This window comes from Simochromis diagramma, unplaced genomic scaffold (genome assembly GCF_900408965.1).
Source record: "Simochromis diagramma unplaced genomic scaffold, fSimDia1.1 OVJJ01000079.1, whole genome shotgun sequence".
Classification (NCBI taxonomy): domain Eukaryota; kingdom Metazoa; phylum Chordata; class Actinopteri; order Cichliformes; family Cichlidae; genus Simochromis; species Simochromis diagramma.
Window position 1 is genome coordinate 1,880,893 of NW_024387075.1, and position 19,303 is coordinate 1,900,195.

Here is a 19,303-nt window from a genome sequence, read left to right on the forward strand (position 1 = left end):
AGTCCTGGCCCCTAGCCCTGCCAGTGTAGCAGAAATGATGATGATGATGATGCAGCAGCAGCCGTTCTTCTCTGCGTGAGTAGCTTCATGTTGTTCGTGTGTAATTTACGTTGAGTAGGCTAACCACGTTATTACATTAATGCATGTAAGGTGAACTAGCAAACATCATCATAGCTGCATGCAGCTGTCTTCTTGTTTGATGGCAGATACACCCTTCACCCTGGCCAAAAAGGCTAAAATGACCAAAGAAAAAGTGGAAAACAGTTAAACATGAGAGGTTTTTGGACAAAGTTTGTGTTTTTTCCATTGTTTAAGCTTCCAGCCAAGAGTGATACCATATATGCCCCATAGCTGCAGAAAAGGCTAACATTGTTATCCTTTTACAAAAAACAGCTGAACATGAGAGGTTTTTGGACCAATTTTGTGTTCTCCGTTCTTTAAGCACCGGTTTGAGCACCGTTTAAGCACCGGCACCGTTTCAAAAGTACCGATTTGGCACCGGTATCGGATAAAACCTAAACGATACCCATCCCTAGTGATTACCAACAAAGATTAATGCATATCAGGACTTTGACTTAGAAACTGTTTTATTCATATTTCAGGGATTTCAAAGGTGTCAGATTTACTTTGTCTAAAGTGAAAACCCCCCCAGCTCAGTTCCTATTCTGCTCTATCAGTCCTATCAGTGTCTGCCACACCTGAATGAGCAGCAGAGGAGTGTACAGTTGAATTGAACGCACCCACATGTATTACAGCTTTCGGCTTCTTGGATTTAACCCTTGATGTACTGACAGTCAAATATCATGAGGCTCTTTTTGGCCTACATGCAACCGTCAGCTTGACTGAACTGCACCTGGTGTGTAGATTCAGATACCAGAATGTGTTTGAACATGAACACATTTTTTTTTTTTTTTGCTTAAAAGAAATGCTGACCTCAGTGCATGACCTCACTCGACAAACAAAGACATTTTAGAAGCATACTTCCTGACTTATTCTGAGTCATCTGTTACCAGGAAAACTCCAATGCAGCAGGCTGCTGAGTGCACACAGGCCTCTATTCTGTTTACAGGTTATATGTAGTGTATTGTAAGCATGTATGCAATCCTCTCATAGGTTGGGTCACCTTAAATTACTCAATAGAACGGCCAGACGTCGCGCTGCCCGAAGCTTCAGACCATCATCAATTAACTGACCGAGCTTCAACTCTTTAATTAGCACAAAAATGCAATGTGTATAACATGATTACAGTTGCACCTGCAATGAAAGATTGTTATCTAATTAAGCTAACAGCTGAAATACAGACTTTAAGGTAACATCAACAGCTTCAATAAATGCTTCGATGAAATGATAATGATAAATGATAAGTAATGCAATAGTAATGATAATGGTTATGAATAGTAACAGTAAAATAATTTCCTAATCTCCAAAGCCTCCATGTTCTGTCTTCTCTGAATAGCTACCCTGTACACTCTAACCACTGTGAAAAGACAGTATATGTTCCCAACATGTTTTGAAGGCAGAACGAATAAAAATGATGATTTCTCTGACCAAGGAGACCTTCTTACGCCTATAGAGAACATAGAGACACTGAGGAACCAGGAGACCAGAGTCCAAAACCAGGATAAAGAGTTTGACTGAATGTGGTGTTGAAGGTGTGGAGGTGGACCAGAGTGTCAGAGGAGACTCTGTTGAAGGACAGAGTGCCAGCAGGACAGTCCACATACACTGCTACTCTGTTAGAGGCAGTGGAGGAGGAGAGGATGGTGGTGGTGATGGATGTTTCTTCTTTTCTGTGACAGACTGAGTAACCACCATCATAGTAGAAAAGACTCCAGGACTGCTGATTTTCTCCAAATACACAGTCGTCACTGCCTCCTTTCCTTCCAATGCTTCTGTAACTCAATGATATATGAACCCTTCCTTTCCACTCAACCTCCCAGTAACAGCGACCAGTCAGACCATTTCTACACAGCAGCTGAGGATATCGGTCAAATCTGTCTGGATGATCAGGATATGACTGATCCTCCATAACATACATAGCCTCATTGTTGTTGTCAGACAGCTTGATCCTACTGTGTACTGTGTCTGAATCAATAGTGAGTGGACAGGAATCTGATAGAGAGAACAAACAAAATGAAAGCATAAAAATGTTCATTTATATTAACAAACAATCATTCATGAAATAACAATGAAACAAAGTTATAGTAGAAAATACACAGTCCAAATACAGGGTGTATCAAAAAGAATTAAATCCAAAAGGCTAGATGCACGCTCAATCATCCAGGAAAGTAAATCTACAAAAGTTGAATCTGTTCATCTGGACGTAGCGTTTTGTGGGAGAAACGTTTTGTCACTCATCCAAGTGACTTCTTCAGTCTCAGCTGACTGCAGGTTTCAATCTTATAAACAGTACATTTGCATAATGACTGAAACCAGCACCACTGAAACAAACAGAGTAACATAGTGTACGCGGTTAAGTGCAGGAGAATTGCCAGGATTTTTACATCGGGGAAACCAAACAACCTTTAGCGAAGAGGACGGCACAACACAGAAGAGCCACCCCGTCAGCCCAGGACTCTGCAGTCTATTTACACCTACAGGCCAGTGGACACTCTTTCAATGATGAGGATGTAACATCCTGGACAGGGAGGAGCGCTGGTTTGAGCGCGAAGTCAAAGAGGCAGAATCGAGGAGGGGGCCTAAGGGTACATGTTTCGCTAGCTTACAATACTGTGATTGCAGCCATTCCCCAACTCTCTGTTGGGGAATGGCTGTGGGATTATAATATTATCTTATGCCATGTTATACCCCTGATTAATGATTGTGAATTATGTAGTTTTAGTTTGCATTATTCTCCTGAATTAGAAGAAGGTGATAACTATTAAAGGTATTAAACTGATTTGTATTACATTAGACTGCTGATTTAGTGTGAATGAATGATATTGTTTTATGATGCATTATACTGCTGAGTTATAGAAAATACTGTTTTCAGAGAGTCAGGACCTTGCTGTTCTGATAGTAGAGGACACAGACAGCACAGGAGCTTCTCTCCCACCGTTGATGAAGGCAGACAAAATAGGGAGCAGCCAAGGCCATAAGTCAGGCTCGCTAGGAGTTAGAAAGAATGTGAATGTTTAGCTTTTTACGACTAGGTGGGGGCCACAGTGATGAGACAGCTTACAGGGAGGAGGTCAGCGCCCTGACCCACTGGTGTCAAGACAACCATCTCACCCTCAACGTCGCAAAGACAAAGGAGCTGATAGTGGACTTCCGGAGGTGCAGAGAAGTACACACCCCCATCACCATCAACGGCGCTGCTGTGGAGAGAGTGAGCAGCTTCCGGTTCCTTGGTGTACATCTGGCTGAGGATCTTACGTGGTCAGTACACACAAACAAAACAGTGAAGAAGGCGCAGCAGCGCCTCTTCTTTCTCAGGAGACTGAAAAGATTCGGCATGAGCCCCCGCATCCTCAGGACCTTCTATCACTGTGCCATTGAGAGCATCCTCACTGGATGCATCACCACCTGGTATGGCAACAGCACCGCCTACAACTGCAAAGCTCTCCAGCGAGTAGTGCGGTGCTCTGAACGGATAATTGGAGGTGAGCTTCCCTCCCTCCAAGACATCTACAGGAAGCGCTGCCTGAGGAAAGCGGGGAGGATCATCAAGGACTCCAGTCACCCCAGCCATAAACTGTTCAGACTGCTTCCATCAGGAAGGAGGTTCTGCAGCATCCGGTCCCGTACCAGCAGACTGAGAGACAGCTTCTTCCATCAGGCCATCAGACTGCTGAACACTTCATAGACACCTCAGCTTCACTACTGGAACTTCAACACTATGCACTCCATACTGTACAGTAATGCCACTGTTTTGCACATGTCTCACTCTGTATATTTTTTTTAGTTATTTTAAATATTCTACTTATTGTTTACTCTATTTAATTTGTAAAATATGTGTATACACACACACACACACGTAGAAAAATATTTAGTATACACATCCAGAAATGCATATACTATTATATATTGTACATATATTTATTAGTTTCAGATGTAGCCATTCTTGTATTTTGCTTGTTTACATTATTGTATTTTGCACAACTCTGTTGCTTGTGAAGCTCGCACACAAGAATTTCACTCACATGTGCTGTACCAATGTACCTGCACATGTGATGTGACAATAAAAGTGATTTGATTTGATTTTGACTAGAGGCTATAAGAGCTTGAGTAACCCTCCACCAGTTAGAGATTGATGCTGTCTGCGTACAGTGTTCATCTCCCATACATGTGTTTCATTAAAAATCATCGTTCGACTTAACCCGGCCGGACCAGTGTTGTTGTTTGTATTCCTCCTATATCCCTCCTTAATATCTGAACCCTAACAGTACTCATGGCCATTGATCAGTGGTCTTTGATCAGTGGGTTTTGGTCGGTGATTGTTGATCAATGGTCATAAGAATTTGCATAATTATAATTAAGGAACTGACCTCCCAGCCCATTGTTCCTTCAGTGGGCTGGTTTCAGTCATTATGCAAATGTCCGGTTTATAAGATTGAAACCTGCAGTCAGCTGAGACTGAAGACGTCACTTGGATGAGTGACAAAACATTTCTCCCACAAAACGCTACGTCCAGATGAACAGATTCAACTTTTGGAGATCCAAAAGGCTAGATTCCCTAACATAAAGGCCACAGAAGTTTGCAGTAAAGTTAAAAAATTTTTACATTTTACATACATATTGTTCACAAACGCTCAAAGAAGCACCTCTAGGTGTATAGCTTATCCATAGAATCTGTCCATAACATAGTAGAACATGATGTTAAGCACAGGTATATCTACCAATCAAGAAGTTGAGAAGAGGTTTAATATCTTCAGTCCAAAGTGTTGTTGCATAAAGTTATTCATCAAATTAGTTAAAAGAATAGGAAATAAATAATTAGGCCCTTTAATTTGTCCTTCATGAGAGGACCATTCATTCTGAATTCTTACCACGACTCAACCCAGTATCTTTCAAAGGGTTTGACGTGGTACTGAACAAAGTGGTAGCCATCCATGTTAATGATTGATTTTGGTGATGAAAGAAATTAGGATTAGAATCACCAAATTGACTTTTTGTTTAACCATATTTGGACTCACGTAGTCACATAGATTTGTTGAGGTGGGATAGTTGATGAGGTTCATGTATCCGTTCAGAACATCTCCAGAGAGTTTTTGGAAGTTTTTAACAAGAGATTTAGTGTCTCTTTATGTTTGAGCGATTTATACATCAGGGAAACCAAACAACCTTTGGCGAAGAGGATGGCACAACACAGAAGAGCTACCTTGTCAGGCCAAGACTCTGCAGTCTATTTACACCTACAGGCCAGTGGACGCTCTTTCAATGATGAGGATGGCTGCAATCACAGCATTGTAAGATGGTGACAGATGGACCCTTAGGCCCCCTCCTTGATTCAGAGATGGTCTTTCCCCTTTCACGTAAATGGCCTCCTTGACTTCGCGCTCAAACCAGCGTTCCTCCCTGTCCAGGATGTTATTCCCCAACTCTCTGTGAATGGGACTCATGGCCATTGATCAGAGGGCTTTGATCAGTGGGCTTTGATAAGTGGTTGTTGATCAATGGTCATGACAAGTTGCATATTAATGATCAAGCACTGAGCTCCTAGCCCATTGTTATAATAATAATGGATTGCATTTCTAGGCACCCAAAGTTCTTTACTCTCACATTCACACACTGGTGCAGGCAAACCATAGTTGTAGCCACAGCTGCCCTGGGGCAGACTGGCAGAAGCGAGGCTGCCATATCACGCCATCGGCCCCTCTGGCCAACACCAGTAGGCGGCAGGGTAAAGTGTCTTGCCCAAGAACACAACGGCCGGGACAGAGGGAGCAGTGGGATCGAACCGGCAACCTTTCGGTTACAGATGAGATTCCCAACCCCCTGAGCCATGGTCGCCCTTTTTCCTTCAGTGGGCTGGTTTCAGTCATTATGCAAATGTCCTGTTTATAAGATTGGGAAAACCTGCAGTCAGCTGAGACTGAAGAAGTCACTTGGATGAGTGACAAGACGTTTCTCCCACGGAAAATGCCACGTCCAGATGAATAGAATCAACATTTTGGGAGTTTTAGAAACTGTTTATTTAAATATACTTACACTTTATCAGACCTTTCCTCAGCCATCGGACTCCACCAGGATCAAATCTAAAATGAATTGAGGGGAAGGATGTAAGCACAAAATGAATTGAAAGACAGAGGGTTGAGTTACTAAATCTAAAACATTTTACTAATAAGCTTTTCGTCAGCTTTTTCATCCATGGATGCTTGTTATTAGCTATTTATATTATATTATAGCTGTTATTGGTTTTCAGTGCTCAGTGGGGGTTTCCACTCTCAAACTTGACTGAAGAGATCATTTATGATTGTAAAGTGAGCCATTATCTGAGGACTTTAAAATGATAACACATCTATTGTAAATGTCTCTATTTAAACTCAGTCAGACTGGATTTCTATGTGTAGCTGAGGTATCAGCTACTTTCCTGTATTTTTTTTAATATTCTCCTGCTTTTCAAAAATTCTCATTCTCAAATGTTAATGCTATAATTTTGTTAAAGTCTTGACCCTTGACATTTCAAGCATGTTTGAGGTTTGATGGCTGTCCAACAAATTTTTGGCCAAAGTATAAAGACAGATACAGATTTGATCTTTCTCCCTGTTTAAAATATGTTAATTTGATATAGTCTGATTGATCTTAACCTAAGAGACTCCAGTTTACAGCGTGGACTCTTCAATGCAGCTGACAGTAGAATTTCTCCTGAATCCTGCAGGTTATTGTTACCCAGATCCATCTCCCTGAGATTAGTTGATTGAATAACTCTGATCAGAGCTCCACAGCTTCTCTCCGAGAGGTTACAGCCACTCAGCCTTAGAAAAGTTATTGAATAAGAGAAAGAAATGTAAGAGTTAAACATCCACAATGAAGCTGCACACAAGTAACATAGATTTTATTCAATGGACATAGACCTGCATTTTAAATCTGATGAAATATAAACAGTTACCAAAATATAACCTATATAGTACAACTGTGGTAGATTAGCTTAAATGGCTTCACATTTCACTAAACATAATATGTTAACACACTAAAGATGCAATAAAGGACCAAACCGTGTTTCATATTTTCTTCCTTAGTCAAAAATATTCGTCAGCTCCAATGTAAAAAACGAAACAAAAACCATCTATCTATTTATCTACACACATACACACATACACACACACACACACACACACACACACACACACACACACACACACACACACATATATATATATATACCATACCTGAGAGTTTCCAGTTTGCAATGTGGACTCTCCAGTCCAACAGACAGAAAAGTAATTCCTGAATCTTGCAGATCATTGTTGCTCAGGTCCAATTTTTGCAAACTACAGGTGTGGCAGCTGAGAACTGAGGAAAGAGCTTCACAGCTTCTCTCTGTGAGGTTACAGTCACTCAGTCTGAAGAGACAATAATACATTTATAAATCTAGAAATAATTTGAATAATGTAAAAGTCCAGCTATCAGTGTACTTACAGAGCTTTGTTGGAGGCTTTGACCACTGGCAGCAGCCTCAGAAGAGCCTCCTCTGAAGCAGAGTATTTCTTCAGGTCAAACACATCCAGATCTTTTTCTGATGACAGTAAGATGAAGACCAGAGCTGACCACTGAGCAGGAGACAGTTTTTCTGTGGAGAGACGTCCTGATCTCAGGGACTGTTGGATCTCCTCCATTAAAGAACGATCATTCAGTTCATTCAGACAGTGGATCAGATTGATGCTCTTCTCTGCAGACAGATTCTCATTGAGCTTCTTCTTGATGTACTGGGCTGTTTCCTGGTTGGTCTGTGAGCTACTTCCTGTCTGTGTCAGCAGGCCTCGTAGGAGAGTCTGATTACTCTGCAGTGAAAGACCCAGGAGGAAGCGGAGGAACAAGTCCAGGTGTCCATTTGAACTCTGTAAGGCCTTGTTCACAGCAGTCTGGTAAAAGTGTTTCTCTGCAGATTGTCTTGATTCAGACTTCTGGGAGGTTGTTTGCTGTTCTTGCATCAGATGGAGTCCAGAGTTGATAAAGGTCAGATGGACATGAAGAGCAGCCAGAAACTCCTGAACACTCAGATGGATGAAGCAGAACACCTTGTCCTGGTACAGTCCTCTCTCCTCTTTAAAGATCTGTGTGAACACTCCTGAGTACACTGAGGCTGCTCTGATATCGATGCCACACTCTGTCAGGTCTGATTCATAGAAGATCAGGTTTCCTTTCTGCAGCTGATCAAAAGCCAGTTTTCCCAGAGACTCCATCATCTTCCTGCTCTCTGGACTCCAGTGTGGATCTGTCTCAGCTCCTCCATCATACTTGACCTTCTTCACTTTGGCCTGAACCACCAGGAAGTGGATGTACATCTCAGTCAGGGTCTTGGGCAGCTGTCCTCCCTCTCTGGTTTCCAGCACATCCAGAACTGTAGCAGTGATCCAGCAGAAGACTGGGATGTGGCACATGATGTGGAGGCTTCGTGATGTCTTGATGTGGGAGATGATCCTGCTGGCCTGCTCCTCATCTCTGAATCTCTTCCTGAAGTACTCCTCCTTCTGTGGGTCAGTGAACCCTCTGACCTTTGTCACCATGTCAACACAGTCAGGAGGGATCTGATTGGCTGCTGCAGGTCGTGTGGTTATCCAGAGGCGAGCAGAGGGAAGCAGTTTCCCCTTGATGAGGTTTATCAGCAGCGCATCCACTGAGGTGGACTCTCTAGGGTCAATTAGGTTTTTAGTTTTGTGGAAGTCCAGAGGAAGTCGACACTCATCCAGACCATCAAAGATGAACACAACCTGGACGCCTTCAAAGCTGCAGATTCCTGCTTCTTTGGTTTCAGTAAAGAAGTGATGAACAAGTCCCACCAAGCTGAACTTTTCCTCTTTCAGCACATTCAGCTCTCTGAAAGTGAATGGAAATAAAAACTTGATGTCCTGGTTGGCTTTGTCTTCAGCCCAGTCCAGGCTGTATTTCTGTGTTAAGACTGTTTTCCCAGTGCCAGCTACTCCCATTGTCAGCACTGTTCTGATTTGTTTAATTCTTTGTGGTGAGCCTTTAAAGATGTCTTCTTGTCTGATGGTTGTTTCTGGTCTGTTTGATTTCCTGGATGCTGTTTCAATCTGTCCGACCTCTGCAATCCCTCCCTCTGTGATGTAGAGCTCTGTGTAGATCTGATTCAGTGGGACTTGGGTTGGATTTTCAGCTCTGACACTTCCCTCCAAGGCAATTTGGAACTTCTCTCTGAGCTTACGCTTTAGACACCGATGACACTGTAAAAGACACTCTTGGCGGGGGCAAAAGCAAACCTAGTGAGTATGACAATGTTAGTTCAGTAACTCGCCTCACTAATGACGATGGTCACATGACAGGGTGAGGCAATGCCTCCCAAAGATTTCACCCAAAACATCTGTTGATGATGACCCAAACCCTTTTTCGCACTTTGGGTCATGTGGTGAGGCAAATGATTAATAATGGGTCAACGGCCCTGTTAACCCTTTAAAGCTGGCCGGAGCGCTCCGTTTTGCGTAACTATTTTTAAATCCCGGTAGAACTGCAACCCCGTAAGCTAGCGCAATAATTTTTTTTGCATATGAAACCGGAGGAGTTGTACTTCCATCTTATGCCATCAGCGACTCCTAGGTCACGATTACCTCCCATATATAGCTTTGAAAAAATTGCATAAAAACCACTTTGCAACAACAAAAACATAATATTCCAGAAACACGCTTTGCCGATCCGATCAGCTGTTCGTAACACTTCCTATGTCCATCATCGTGAACTATCGCATGTCCGCCATGACCTGCCCGAAACAGGAAGTGACATCATTTTGCGGAAATGTAGTTTTTTACCATCAGGGCCTTATGAGCCTATACTGGTGTTTTTAAAAGTTATGTTTGACTTTATGACTTTCTGTATCGTTTCTGGGATGCTGAGGACTCATATTGCACTGCTGGAAATAGTTTATTTTGATGCATATGCTGCTTTTTTCGCAAATTTGCAGTATAATATTTATTTTCGTTTTTCCTGCAGTGCATAAAAATTGGTGTATTTCAAAAATAAAACTATAAAGACACTCAAAATAAATTGCCTGTGATGGGAAAACAATTTGTGCAACTTTTTTGTACTTACAGTTTTGAGGAATAAACCTCTTAAATTTCTCTAACTACAAATATATGTTAAAAAAATAAAAACAATTTTCAATTTTTTTGTATGTAATTGCTTTTTTGCAATTACTATGCACTTAAATGGTAAATGGCTTGTATTTGTATAGCGCTCTCCTAGTCCTAAGGATCCCAAAGCACTTTACCCATCCAGTTATCCACACACTGGTGATGGCAAGCTACGTTGTAGCCACAGTCACCATGGGGCGCACTGAAAGAGGCGAGGACACTGGCGCCACCGGGCCCTCTGACCACCACCAGTAGCCAACGGGTGAAGTGTCTTGCTCAAGACACACAACTTCCGAGACTGTCCAGGGCTCGAACCGGCAACCTTCCGATTACAAGGCGAACTCCCAACTCTTGAGCCACAATCGCACATAAAATGAGTTAAAGTTAGATATACATTTCAATATTGAGGTTGGCTTTTCTTCCTCTGGCAGCAGGGAGTATGGAGGGGAATTTTTGTTCTTTAGGGTTTCTTTTTCTTCTCTTTTTACCTGTCAGTGACTCTAGCTCGGTTTCACAAGACCCAGTTTTTTTCCCTTTCCTATTGATTGTAGCATCGGCCTATTTGGGGAGGGTACCAATATGGAAAAGATATATATAAATCTTATAAAGTTGTGTGAAACTTGTATGAAAAGCATACAAGAGTGAAAACCGATATTGTCATGTTTCGGCTGTGTACAGGCAAGAGAAGGACCCAAATGCAAAACTCACTACACAGGAATAAAACTCAAAAAGCTGCTTTATTGCAGAATGGCACAAAAATATAACAAAACTAAACTGGGGCATGGGTAAACGGAAACACAGCCATGAGGGAGACTACGACACTGACAAAGAGAAACATAGGGCTTAAATACACAGAGGGGTAACGAGAGAATGAGACACAGAAGGAGAGCACAGCTGGGAGTAATCAGGCTGGACGAGACAAGGGAAGCAAAACTAGAAACACTCACATGAGGCATGAACCTTCAAAGTAAAACAGGAAACACACTGACTGAATTCTAAACATGCAAACTTAACAGCAACTGGGGAGACAGAATATAGGAGCCTGAAACATGGTACAAAAACATCACAGTGGACATAACATGGAACACAGGGAAGCCATATGACAAAGCCAAAGAACTGAACCTATGATAACCATAACTGAAATCTAGGGAAACAAGAAACAGTACATCAAAGGACTCAAAACATAATCCATAATATAAAAACACCAGATCTCTTCAAAATAAAACTGGGAACGAGAGGCAGACATGACAACATAAGACAACAGACATGAAACACACGAAGGGCAAGGGAGACTTCACAGGGGTTGAAAACACAAGTAAGCAAATGAACATAGGAAACATAAAAAGCTTAAACATACACTATGAACATCAAAAGAACTAAAACTCAAAACACTGGGTCATAAGACCCAGGATCGTGACAGATATAAGATCCCTTGAAAAATTATATAAATGAAACTTGTATGTTTTGGATACTTACTAAAACAATATGTCATGGTCCTGGGCCATGTTGGCCCAGTATTCTTAGTTTCTTGTATCTTTTGTATTTCGTTCCTTATTTAGGCCATGTTTTCTGAGCTGTCCTGTTGTGGTGTTCCCTAAGCGTTTTCCCTTCGTCACGCTTACCCCCTGTGTGCCCCCCTGTGTATTTATCAGCCCTCGTCTCTCTTTGTGTTTATTCCATGTTTCCCCTGCCCATTATGGTTATGTTCTTCCTGTGCTCTCTCTCCCCTCCTGTCTGAACCCCCATGTACTTCCTGTTTTACTTTGGGACTCCCGCACCTGTATACGTCATGTTATGTTCACCCCGCCCTGTCTCGTTATGATTATCAGTGTCACCTGTGTTCCCCATGTGCTCCCACTTCCCTCGTTAACCCTCTGTGTATTTATGTCTGCGTCTCCCTCAGTTCTGTGTCGCGTTCTCCCTCATGCTGCGTGGATTTCCCTGTGTCTCTCTGCGAGTGTTAGTTTATTGTTCCCAGTTTAAGTTTTGTATTTCCTGTGATCTGCCTTCCAGCATTAAAGCTGTGATTTTGAGTTTATCCCCTGAGTCCGTGAGTTTGCATTTTGTGTCCTCATCCTGCCTGCCACACAGCGAGCCATGACACAATATATGAAAGTAATGAGAAAGTGGCCACTTTCATGAGTAAATCATATAAGCCTTATATGATTTACTATATGAGGTAAGCCAAATCTTATGCAAGTCTTTTATAAGGTTTTTCTATTTATTTTCCATATGGGTAAGGGGTTATTAGGAGTTGCTTTTGTTTTCTTCTTTTTTTCTTGTTATGTAAGGTTTTTGTTTTTGTTGCCTATTTTTTTTTCTCTTCTTTCTCTTTGTTTTTTGTTTTCATAATTTAACTAAACTTCAATTCAAATCAATTTTATTTATATAGCGCCAAATCACAACAAAAGTTGCCTCAAGACGCCTCATAGGTAAACTCACCTACATTCTCTCTTATGGAAATATATATATATGCCCTTGTGTAGTTGTGAACCCCAGAAATGATGTTTTACACAGCATGTTATAAAAAATGTTTTATGTTGATATAACGGACCTTAAAATAATTTCCTTAAATGTTAAAGGGCTGCATAATGCTGTAAATGTCGTGGCCCTGGGTCAAAACAACCCAGCGTTATTAGTTTTCTTGTTTATGTATTTTCTTAGTTCATGATTTATTCCACAGTTCCTAGGTTGTTTAGTTTAGTTTATTGGATTCCCTCCAGTGTCTCTACCCTTTGTATCTCTCTGTGTGTCTGTTGTGAGTTTCCTGTTTTAGTCTGAAGGTCTGTCTCATGTGAGTGTTCTCAGCTTTACATCTGTATCTCGTCAGCTCTGATTTCTCCCAGGTGTGTTCTCCTCCTGTCTCCCCTCCCATGATTACCCCTGTGAGTATTTAAGCCCTGTGTGTCTCCTGCCTGTTGCTGGTTTGCCTGCGTTATTGCCCTCCGTCAACCTGTGTGCATTGGTTCCCTGCATCATTTCCCTAAGTCTCCCTGCAACTCTCTTTCAGGTCTGTTTCTGTTAGTTTTCCCAGTTTAGTTCTTCTTGCGTTTTGGACATGACTTCTCCCCTGCTATTTGTATTGTCACTGTCAAAATAAAGGTTCACTCACTTCGGAAGCTGCCCGCATCTTGGGTCTTTTATCAAAATTCCACTTGCCACATGAGCCGTGACAGTAAAAAGACAAAAAACTCTTTCACCATTGAAAAAAGAAAAACCCCAAATTGCTTTATTGTCAGAAACCCCTCTAAATGATTTGTAACATTTATATTTGTAACACACACAACTAAAGAGAAGTTGGGTTGGTCAAGTTCTCTACTCATCTTGCAAAAGAAAAACTAGAGGAGTGGCTATCCTTATTCATCACAATTTGCTGTGTGCTGTACAAATCATGGACAAACAGTATCCCACATTCTTGATGTTTAGTTCACAAACACTTCTTGTAATGACTATTTACTACTCCTGGCATTTTGGAGATGTTATACAGTAAAGTTACAGTGGGATACAAATAATATCAGGCTGATCCTGCTGTAATTTGTTCCACCTGTCCAAATCACGGACAAACGACATCCCACAGTTGTTTGTTTTTGAACCCCCGAACACACAGCAGAACTAGTCCAGGACTTAAGCAAACGGCCGGAACGGCTGAACCGGGGGGGTGGGGAACTGACAGAGGGCAACCCAGCCCGGGAGCGAGGCTGGCACTGGCGGTCAGAAAAAGCTGCAGATGACTCGGACTCTGTTGATTTTGGGTCGCTCCTGGGGGGAAAAACAGAATCCATCAGCCCAGTGGCAGGTGGGCGGCCGCAGCGAGGGGCCTGGGCCGGGACCACCTGATCCTCCTGCATAACATGTGAAGGCTTAAGTTTGTCAACAGAGACAACCTCCTGCTGACCACCAAAGTCCAAAATGAAATGTTTGTTGCCTGGTTTAAGAACCCTGTATGGCCCGTCATATGGTGGACGCAGCGGAGTCCTATGGGCATCGTGCCTGACGAAAACGAAACGAGCAGAGTCCAACGAACTCGGAACAAAAGTGTCAGGCAGGCAGTGGTGCACAGGACCAGGAACAGGAAATGAGTCTCTTGGGGGGCGAAAAGGCAACAAAGAGGTATCGAAACATGGGGGAGGGCTCTCAGGTAAGAATTCCCCGGGGACCCGGAGAGGCTGGCCGAGGACCAGTTCAGCCGGGGAAACCCCGAGGTCTTCTTTAACCGCGCTACGCAATCCCAGCAAATCCCACGGAAGACGATCGACCCAGTCACCACTTGTTAAGGAAGCCCGGAGCGCGGCCTTAAGTGACCGGTGAAACGGAGTCCATCAGCCGCTGAAAGGTCTGGGCGGCACCTTTCAGGCCAAACGGCATGCGCAAAAACTCGAACAAGCCGAAGGGGGTAATGACAGCGGTTTTAGGAACATCTTCGGCGCACACGGGAACTTGGTGATACTCCTGCACCAAGTCAATTTTAGAAAAAATCGACGTTCCGGCGAGATTGGCAGAAAAATCCTGAATGTGGGGGATGGGGTAACGGTCATTCTCCGTGGCATTATTTAAACGGCGGAAATCTCCGCATGGCCGCCACCGACCATCCGATTTGGGCACCATGTGAAGCGGAGAGGCCCATGCACTGTTCGAACGCTGTACAATGCCAAGGCGCTCCATGGCTGCAAACTCTTCCCGAGCGACGGACAGTCTCGCGGGGTCGAGGCGGCGCGCGCGCGCGAACACCGGTGGCCCGACCGTGGGAATATAATGCTCTACCCCATGCTTCGTTACCGTGCTAGAGAAATTAGGGACAGACAGCGATGGAAACTCTAAAAGCAAACGCTGAAAAGCATCCCCGGAGGTCACTACATTAGCCCGAATCAGGGGCTCGGCGGCCCGAGTAAAACAGGGTAACGAAGAAAACGAGAGAGCATCGATTAAACGTCTGTTAGCAATATCGACAAGCAGTCCATGAGCACACAGAAAATCAGCAGCTAAAATAGGTACAGAGCTAGCGGCAACAACAAAGTTCCACTGGAAATCCCGGCCATGAAAACAAACAGTCACCAACCTTTCCCCAAACGTTTTGATGGGAGAGCCATTAGCTGCAATGAGCTGCGGCCCACAGTTTGCTGCTAGCCCGTCGGCAGCGGTAGGGGGAAGGAGGCTCTTCTGGGAGCCGGAGTCCACGAGAAAACGTCTCCCGGAGCGCGAGTCCTCTATGAAGAGCAGGCTTTCTGTATTGCCAGCAGTCGCGGCTGCTACGGCGCGCTGGCGGGTCCGTTTCCCTGGGCCGTGAAAGCGCAAGGCGGCAGGCAGCGACGCACTCTGTCGCCAAAACGCTGATGGTAGAAACAGATGCTCTTTCCGCAGTGCCGGCGTGTAGCAATCCCTGTCGTCAGCAAGGGGGCGGATGCTCCGGGGGAGGCAGGTGGAGGCGTGGAAGGTGCCGCCGGCGGGTCCGTAGTCAGGGCGTGAACGTTGAAAGTGTGGCTAGCCAGGAGAATGCGATCCGCTTCTTCAGCCAGGGAGCGATAATCCTTCACTGGCTGAAGAAGCGGGGAGTTTGCGAGGACAGCTCTCACGGCGGCCGGTAGTTGGCGGAGGAAGAGGTGGGTGAAGAGGAAACCACCGTCATCCGGCCCAAGCAACGATAGCATGTTCTCCATGAGCTCGAGCGCGGTACCGCCACCCAAGCCTGACTGGTTGAGGAGCTTTTCGGCTCGTTCAGCGTCGGAGAGGGCATAGCGCCGAAGAAGCAGCTCCTTGAGGGCGGCGTATTTCCCTTGGGCGGGTGGGTCCCGGAGGAGTGTCATCGCGCGACGGGTGGCCAGTGGGTCGAGCGAGGCCACCACATGGTGATACTTCGTGTCGTCAGCCGAGATGCCGCGAAGGGCAAACTGAGCCTCCACGTGTACAAACCATGACGGGGGGGGGTCATGGAGCCAAAAGTCCAGCAGTTTCAGCGCCACAGCGAACGTAGCTGCAACAGGAGGCGGAGGTCCGGCGGTCCGGTCCGGTCCATAGTGGAGTCTGCGTTATCTGCGGCCCGTTGCATGCTCGAGTCAGGGGTCACCAATATGGAGGTAAGCATCAACGACACAGAGCTCTCAGTTCTCACTCCTTCTTTATTAGTCTCCAACATCAACTGGGCATATCGCGCCACAAAACACAGGAACACACTTCCTATACACTGGGTGTGAGTGGAGCCCTTTAGTGGTCCACCACAGCAGTGCTGAATATTATTACACAGGAAAAAAAACAACTACATGTAAAATAATTGCACCATGACACCGCTACCTTTCTAAATGGAGTGACAGTAACTGCGTGTGTGTATGTAAGCATGTAAAACCTGAAGATAATCAGATTAACAGTATTTTGTCTTTATCCGCCATTGTAGAAATTCATCTCATGTAAACAATAACGTGACGTGAAAAAAGGCACATACTTTTAATGTTGGGTGATGAACTCTGTATTCCTCATCCACACTTAAACGCAAAAACTGAGTTTTCAAAAATCTCCAACCTGACAGGAGTTTTCAAAAATCTCTTTTTTTGGTTATTCGAAACCCCATTTACATGTGGACGAAAGGTCCAAACGCATGGAAAAAGCTCAATTTTCAAAAATACCCGTGTAAGTGTGGACGTAGCGTAAAAGAGTTTGTAGTTTATTTTTTTGCTATCTGTAATTTATTGCAGTTTACTTCTATTTGTTTGTTTGTCTGTCTACTAAATGTTTGAGGTGTGAAATAAACTGCAATGGAGTTGCGTTTAAAAACAAAATATGGATGTGAGTGGCTGGAGGATGTGTTTGTGCCTGAAGGCGCGGGGAGGGGGTAGGTGGTGGTTTATTTTGGTGTAAAACAAAGGGGCCTAGCATAAAAAGTTTGAAAACCACTGCTCTAAGCTATTAGTGACGAGACTGGAGGGCATTCTGCCCTTACCCTATAAACCCTGATCAAACAGGTTTCATTTAAAACCAATTTTCATCTACAAATATCAGGCGATTGTTAAATACTACACAACATTCAAATCAGACAAATTATAAAGCCTATGTCAAATCTTTAGATGTCGAAAAGGCATGTGACAGAATCGAGTGGACATACTTATTTTACATATTAGTAAGATTTGGCTTAGGACTTTATTGGATGGATAAAAACTATTTATGATCTCCCAGAAGCTTGTCTTATTACACATGTTGTACAATCACCAGCCTTCCCACTGCAAAGAGGTACGAGGCAAGACTTTCCTCTGCCCCTCCTCCTTTTTTGCACTAGCACTTGAACTGCCATTCAGCAGGATCAAGATGTGCATGATATAACAATGGGTGGAACAATCCATAAAATAGCATTGAATGCAGATGATATTCTTTTGGGGCGATCGTGGCTCAAGAGTTGGCCGTTCGCCTTATAATCGGAAGGTTGCCAGGCAAGACCCCAGGTGCAGGCTGTGTAAAGATGCCCCTGAGACAATCCAGCACATAACAGCAGGGTGCAAGATGCTAGCAGGCAGGGCATACATGGAACGCCATAACCAAGTGGCCGGCATAGTGTACAGGAACATCTGTGCCGAGTATAACCTGGAAGTCCCGAGGTCAAAATGGGAGATGCACCCCAAGGGTGGTGGAGAATGACCGAGCTATGATCCTGTGGGACTTCCAGATACAGACGGACAAAATGGTGTTGGCTAACCATAGTGGTGGTAGACAAACATGAGAAGACAGCTGTAGTGATCTATGTAGCAGTTCCGAATGACAGCAATATCAGGAAGAAGGAACACGAGAAGCTGGAGAAATACCAAGGGCTCAGAGAAGAGCTCGAGAAGATGTGGAGGGTGAAGGTAACGGTGGTCCCCGTGGTAATCAGAGCACTAGGTGCGGTGACTCCCAAGCTAGGCGAGTGGCTCCAGCAGATCCCAGGAACAACTTGGAGATCGTTGATTGTTGGGTTTTTCTCTGTGTTGTTACGAACTTGTATGTCCATGTGTTTGTTTGTGCAGGTGTTGTGTTTTTTCTATGTTAATTTAGCTGTGCCAGGGCCCTGTTCCGATTGGTGCGTGGATATACTGCCCCGGCGTGATTGGATCCAGCTGGAGGACCTGCCCATTAAAAGGAGGCTTGAGTGCTACAGCGAGGGAGGTCCTCGCGTTTCTCCTCATCACCCAGCAGTAGTCCTGTGGTAGCCGCTGGCTGCAGTACGTTTGAAAGTTGTGGAAGTGCAGTGGGTAGGGGTGAGCTGCCATTTCTTTTGATCACCCGTTTTCTCCTGTTTTGAGTTAGTTAAGGAGGTCAGACTCTGTCTTTATTTTTGACTTTATTTTGGTAAGGTCAGGGGTGCGGGATTTGTGTAGGTTTGTTTTGTTTATTGTTTTGGCCTTGGCTCACCCTGAAGTGTTGACACTCCCGTTTTGGTTCTTTTTATTTCACATTGTAAACAAATCACCTCATATCTAACGGATTTGTTTCGTGTGACTGCTTGGGTCTTGGGGGGGAAGCGAGTGCCTCGCTCATGTTATGGCCTGGCCCTAGACGGGTCGTAACAGTATCTATAATACATTTGGTGCTATATAAATAAAATTGAATTAATTTGAAAAAATCTGTCCAGAAGAGCACAGTCCAAGGAACAGCTAAGATGCTGTGCAGGACCCTCAAGCTCCCAGGACTCTGGTAGAGGACCCGAGCTTGAAGGATAGACTGCCCGGAAGGGGGAGCAGAGAATTTATTGTGGATTTAAATTTTTGATTTGAAGTAGTTATTGATGGATAAATAATTGATAATATGGATGGAAAATTTTTTTCTTTATAATTATTCTTTTTTAATTTTACATTGAATGATCATATAATGAATTACTCTACTACTGTCTGAATGAATAAAATAATAAAAAAAATCATTAGTAAATTAATTTATTAATAAATATTATTTTGCACAATTCATTACTGAAGCAGAAAGGTTGATTTTGATGTGTTTTCGTGTTTAAATCTTAAGCAGATTTTCTGTAAACTGCCTATGTTAAATTTTAGGGGTTTGCTTCACATTTAAATCGACTGTGTAACTGCCTACACTAAGGCTACGTT

At 43.8% G+C, this 19,303-nt stretch overlaps 1 protein-coding gene across 1 annotated transcript; it reads right to left on the reverse strand.

Annotated features, from left to right (window-relative positions):
- Positions 1-1,194: 1,194 nt before the first annotated feature.
- Positions 1,195-7,625, reverse strand: LOC120742272 (stonustoxin subunit beta-like). Its single transcript, XM_040045511.1, has 5 exons — positions 7,582-7,625; positions 7,332-7,505; positions 6,750-6,917; positions 6,151-6,197; positions 1,195-2,112 (listed from the first exon to the last, which is right to left on the reverse strand). Exons 3-5 carry the CDS (start codon positions 6,839-6,841, stop codon positions 1,568-1,570), a joined length of 684 nt encoding a protein of 227 aa, XP_039901445.1. The 5' UTR covers positions 6,842-6,917; positions 7,332-7,505; positions 7,582-7,625; the 3' UTR covers positions 1,195-1,567.
- Between the last annotated feature and the right edge of the window lie 11,678 nt (positions 7,626-19,303).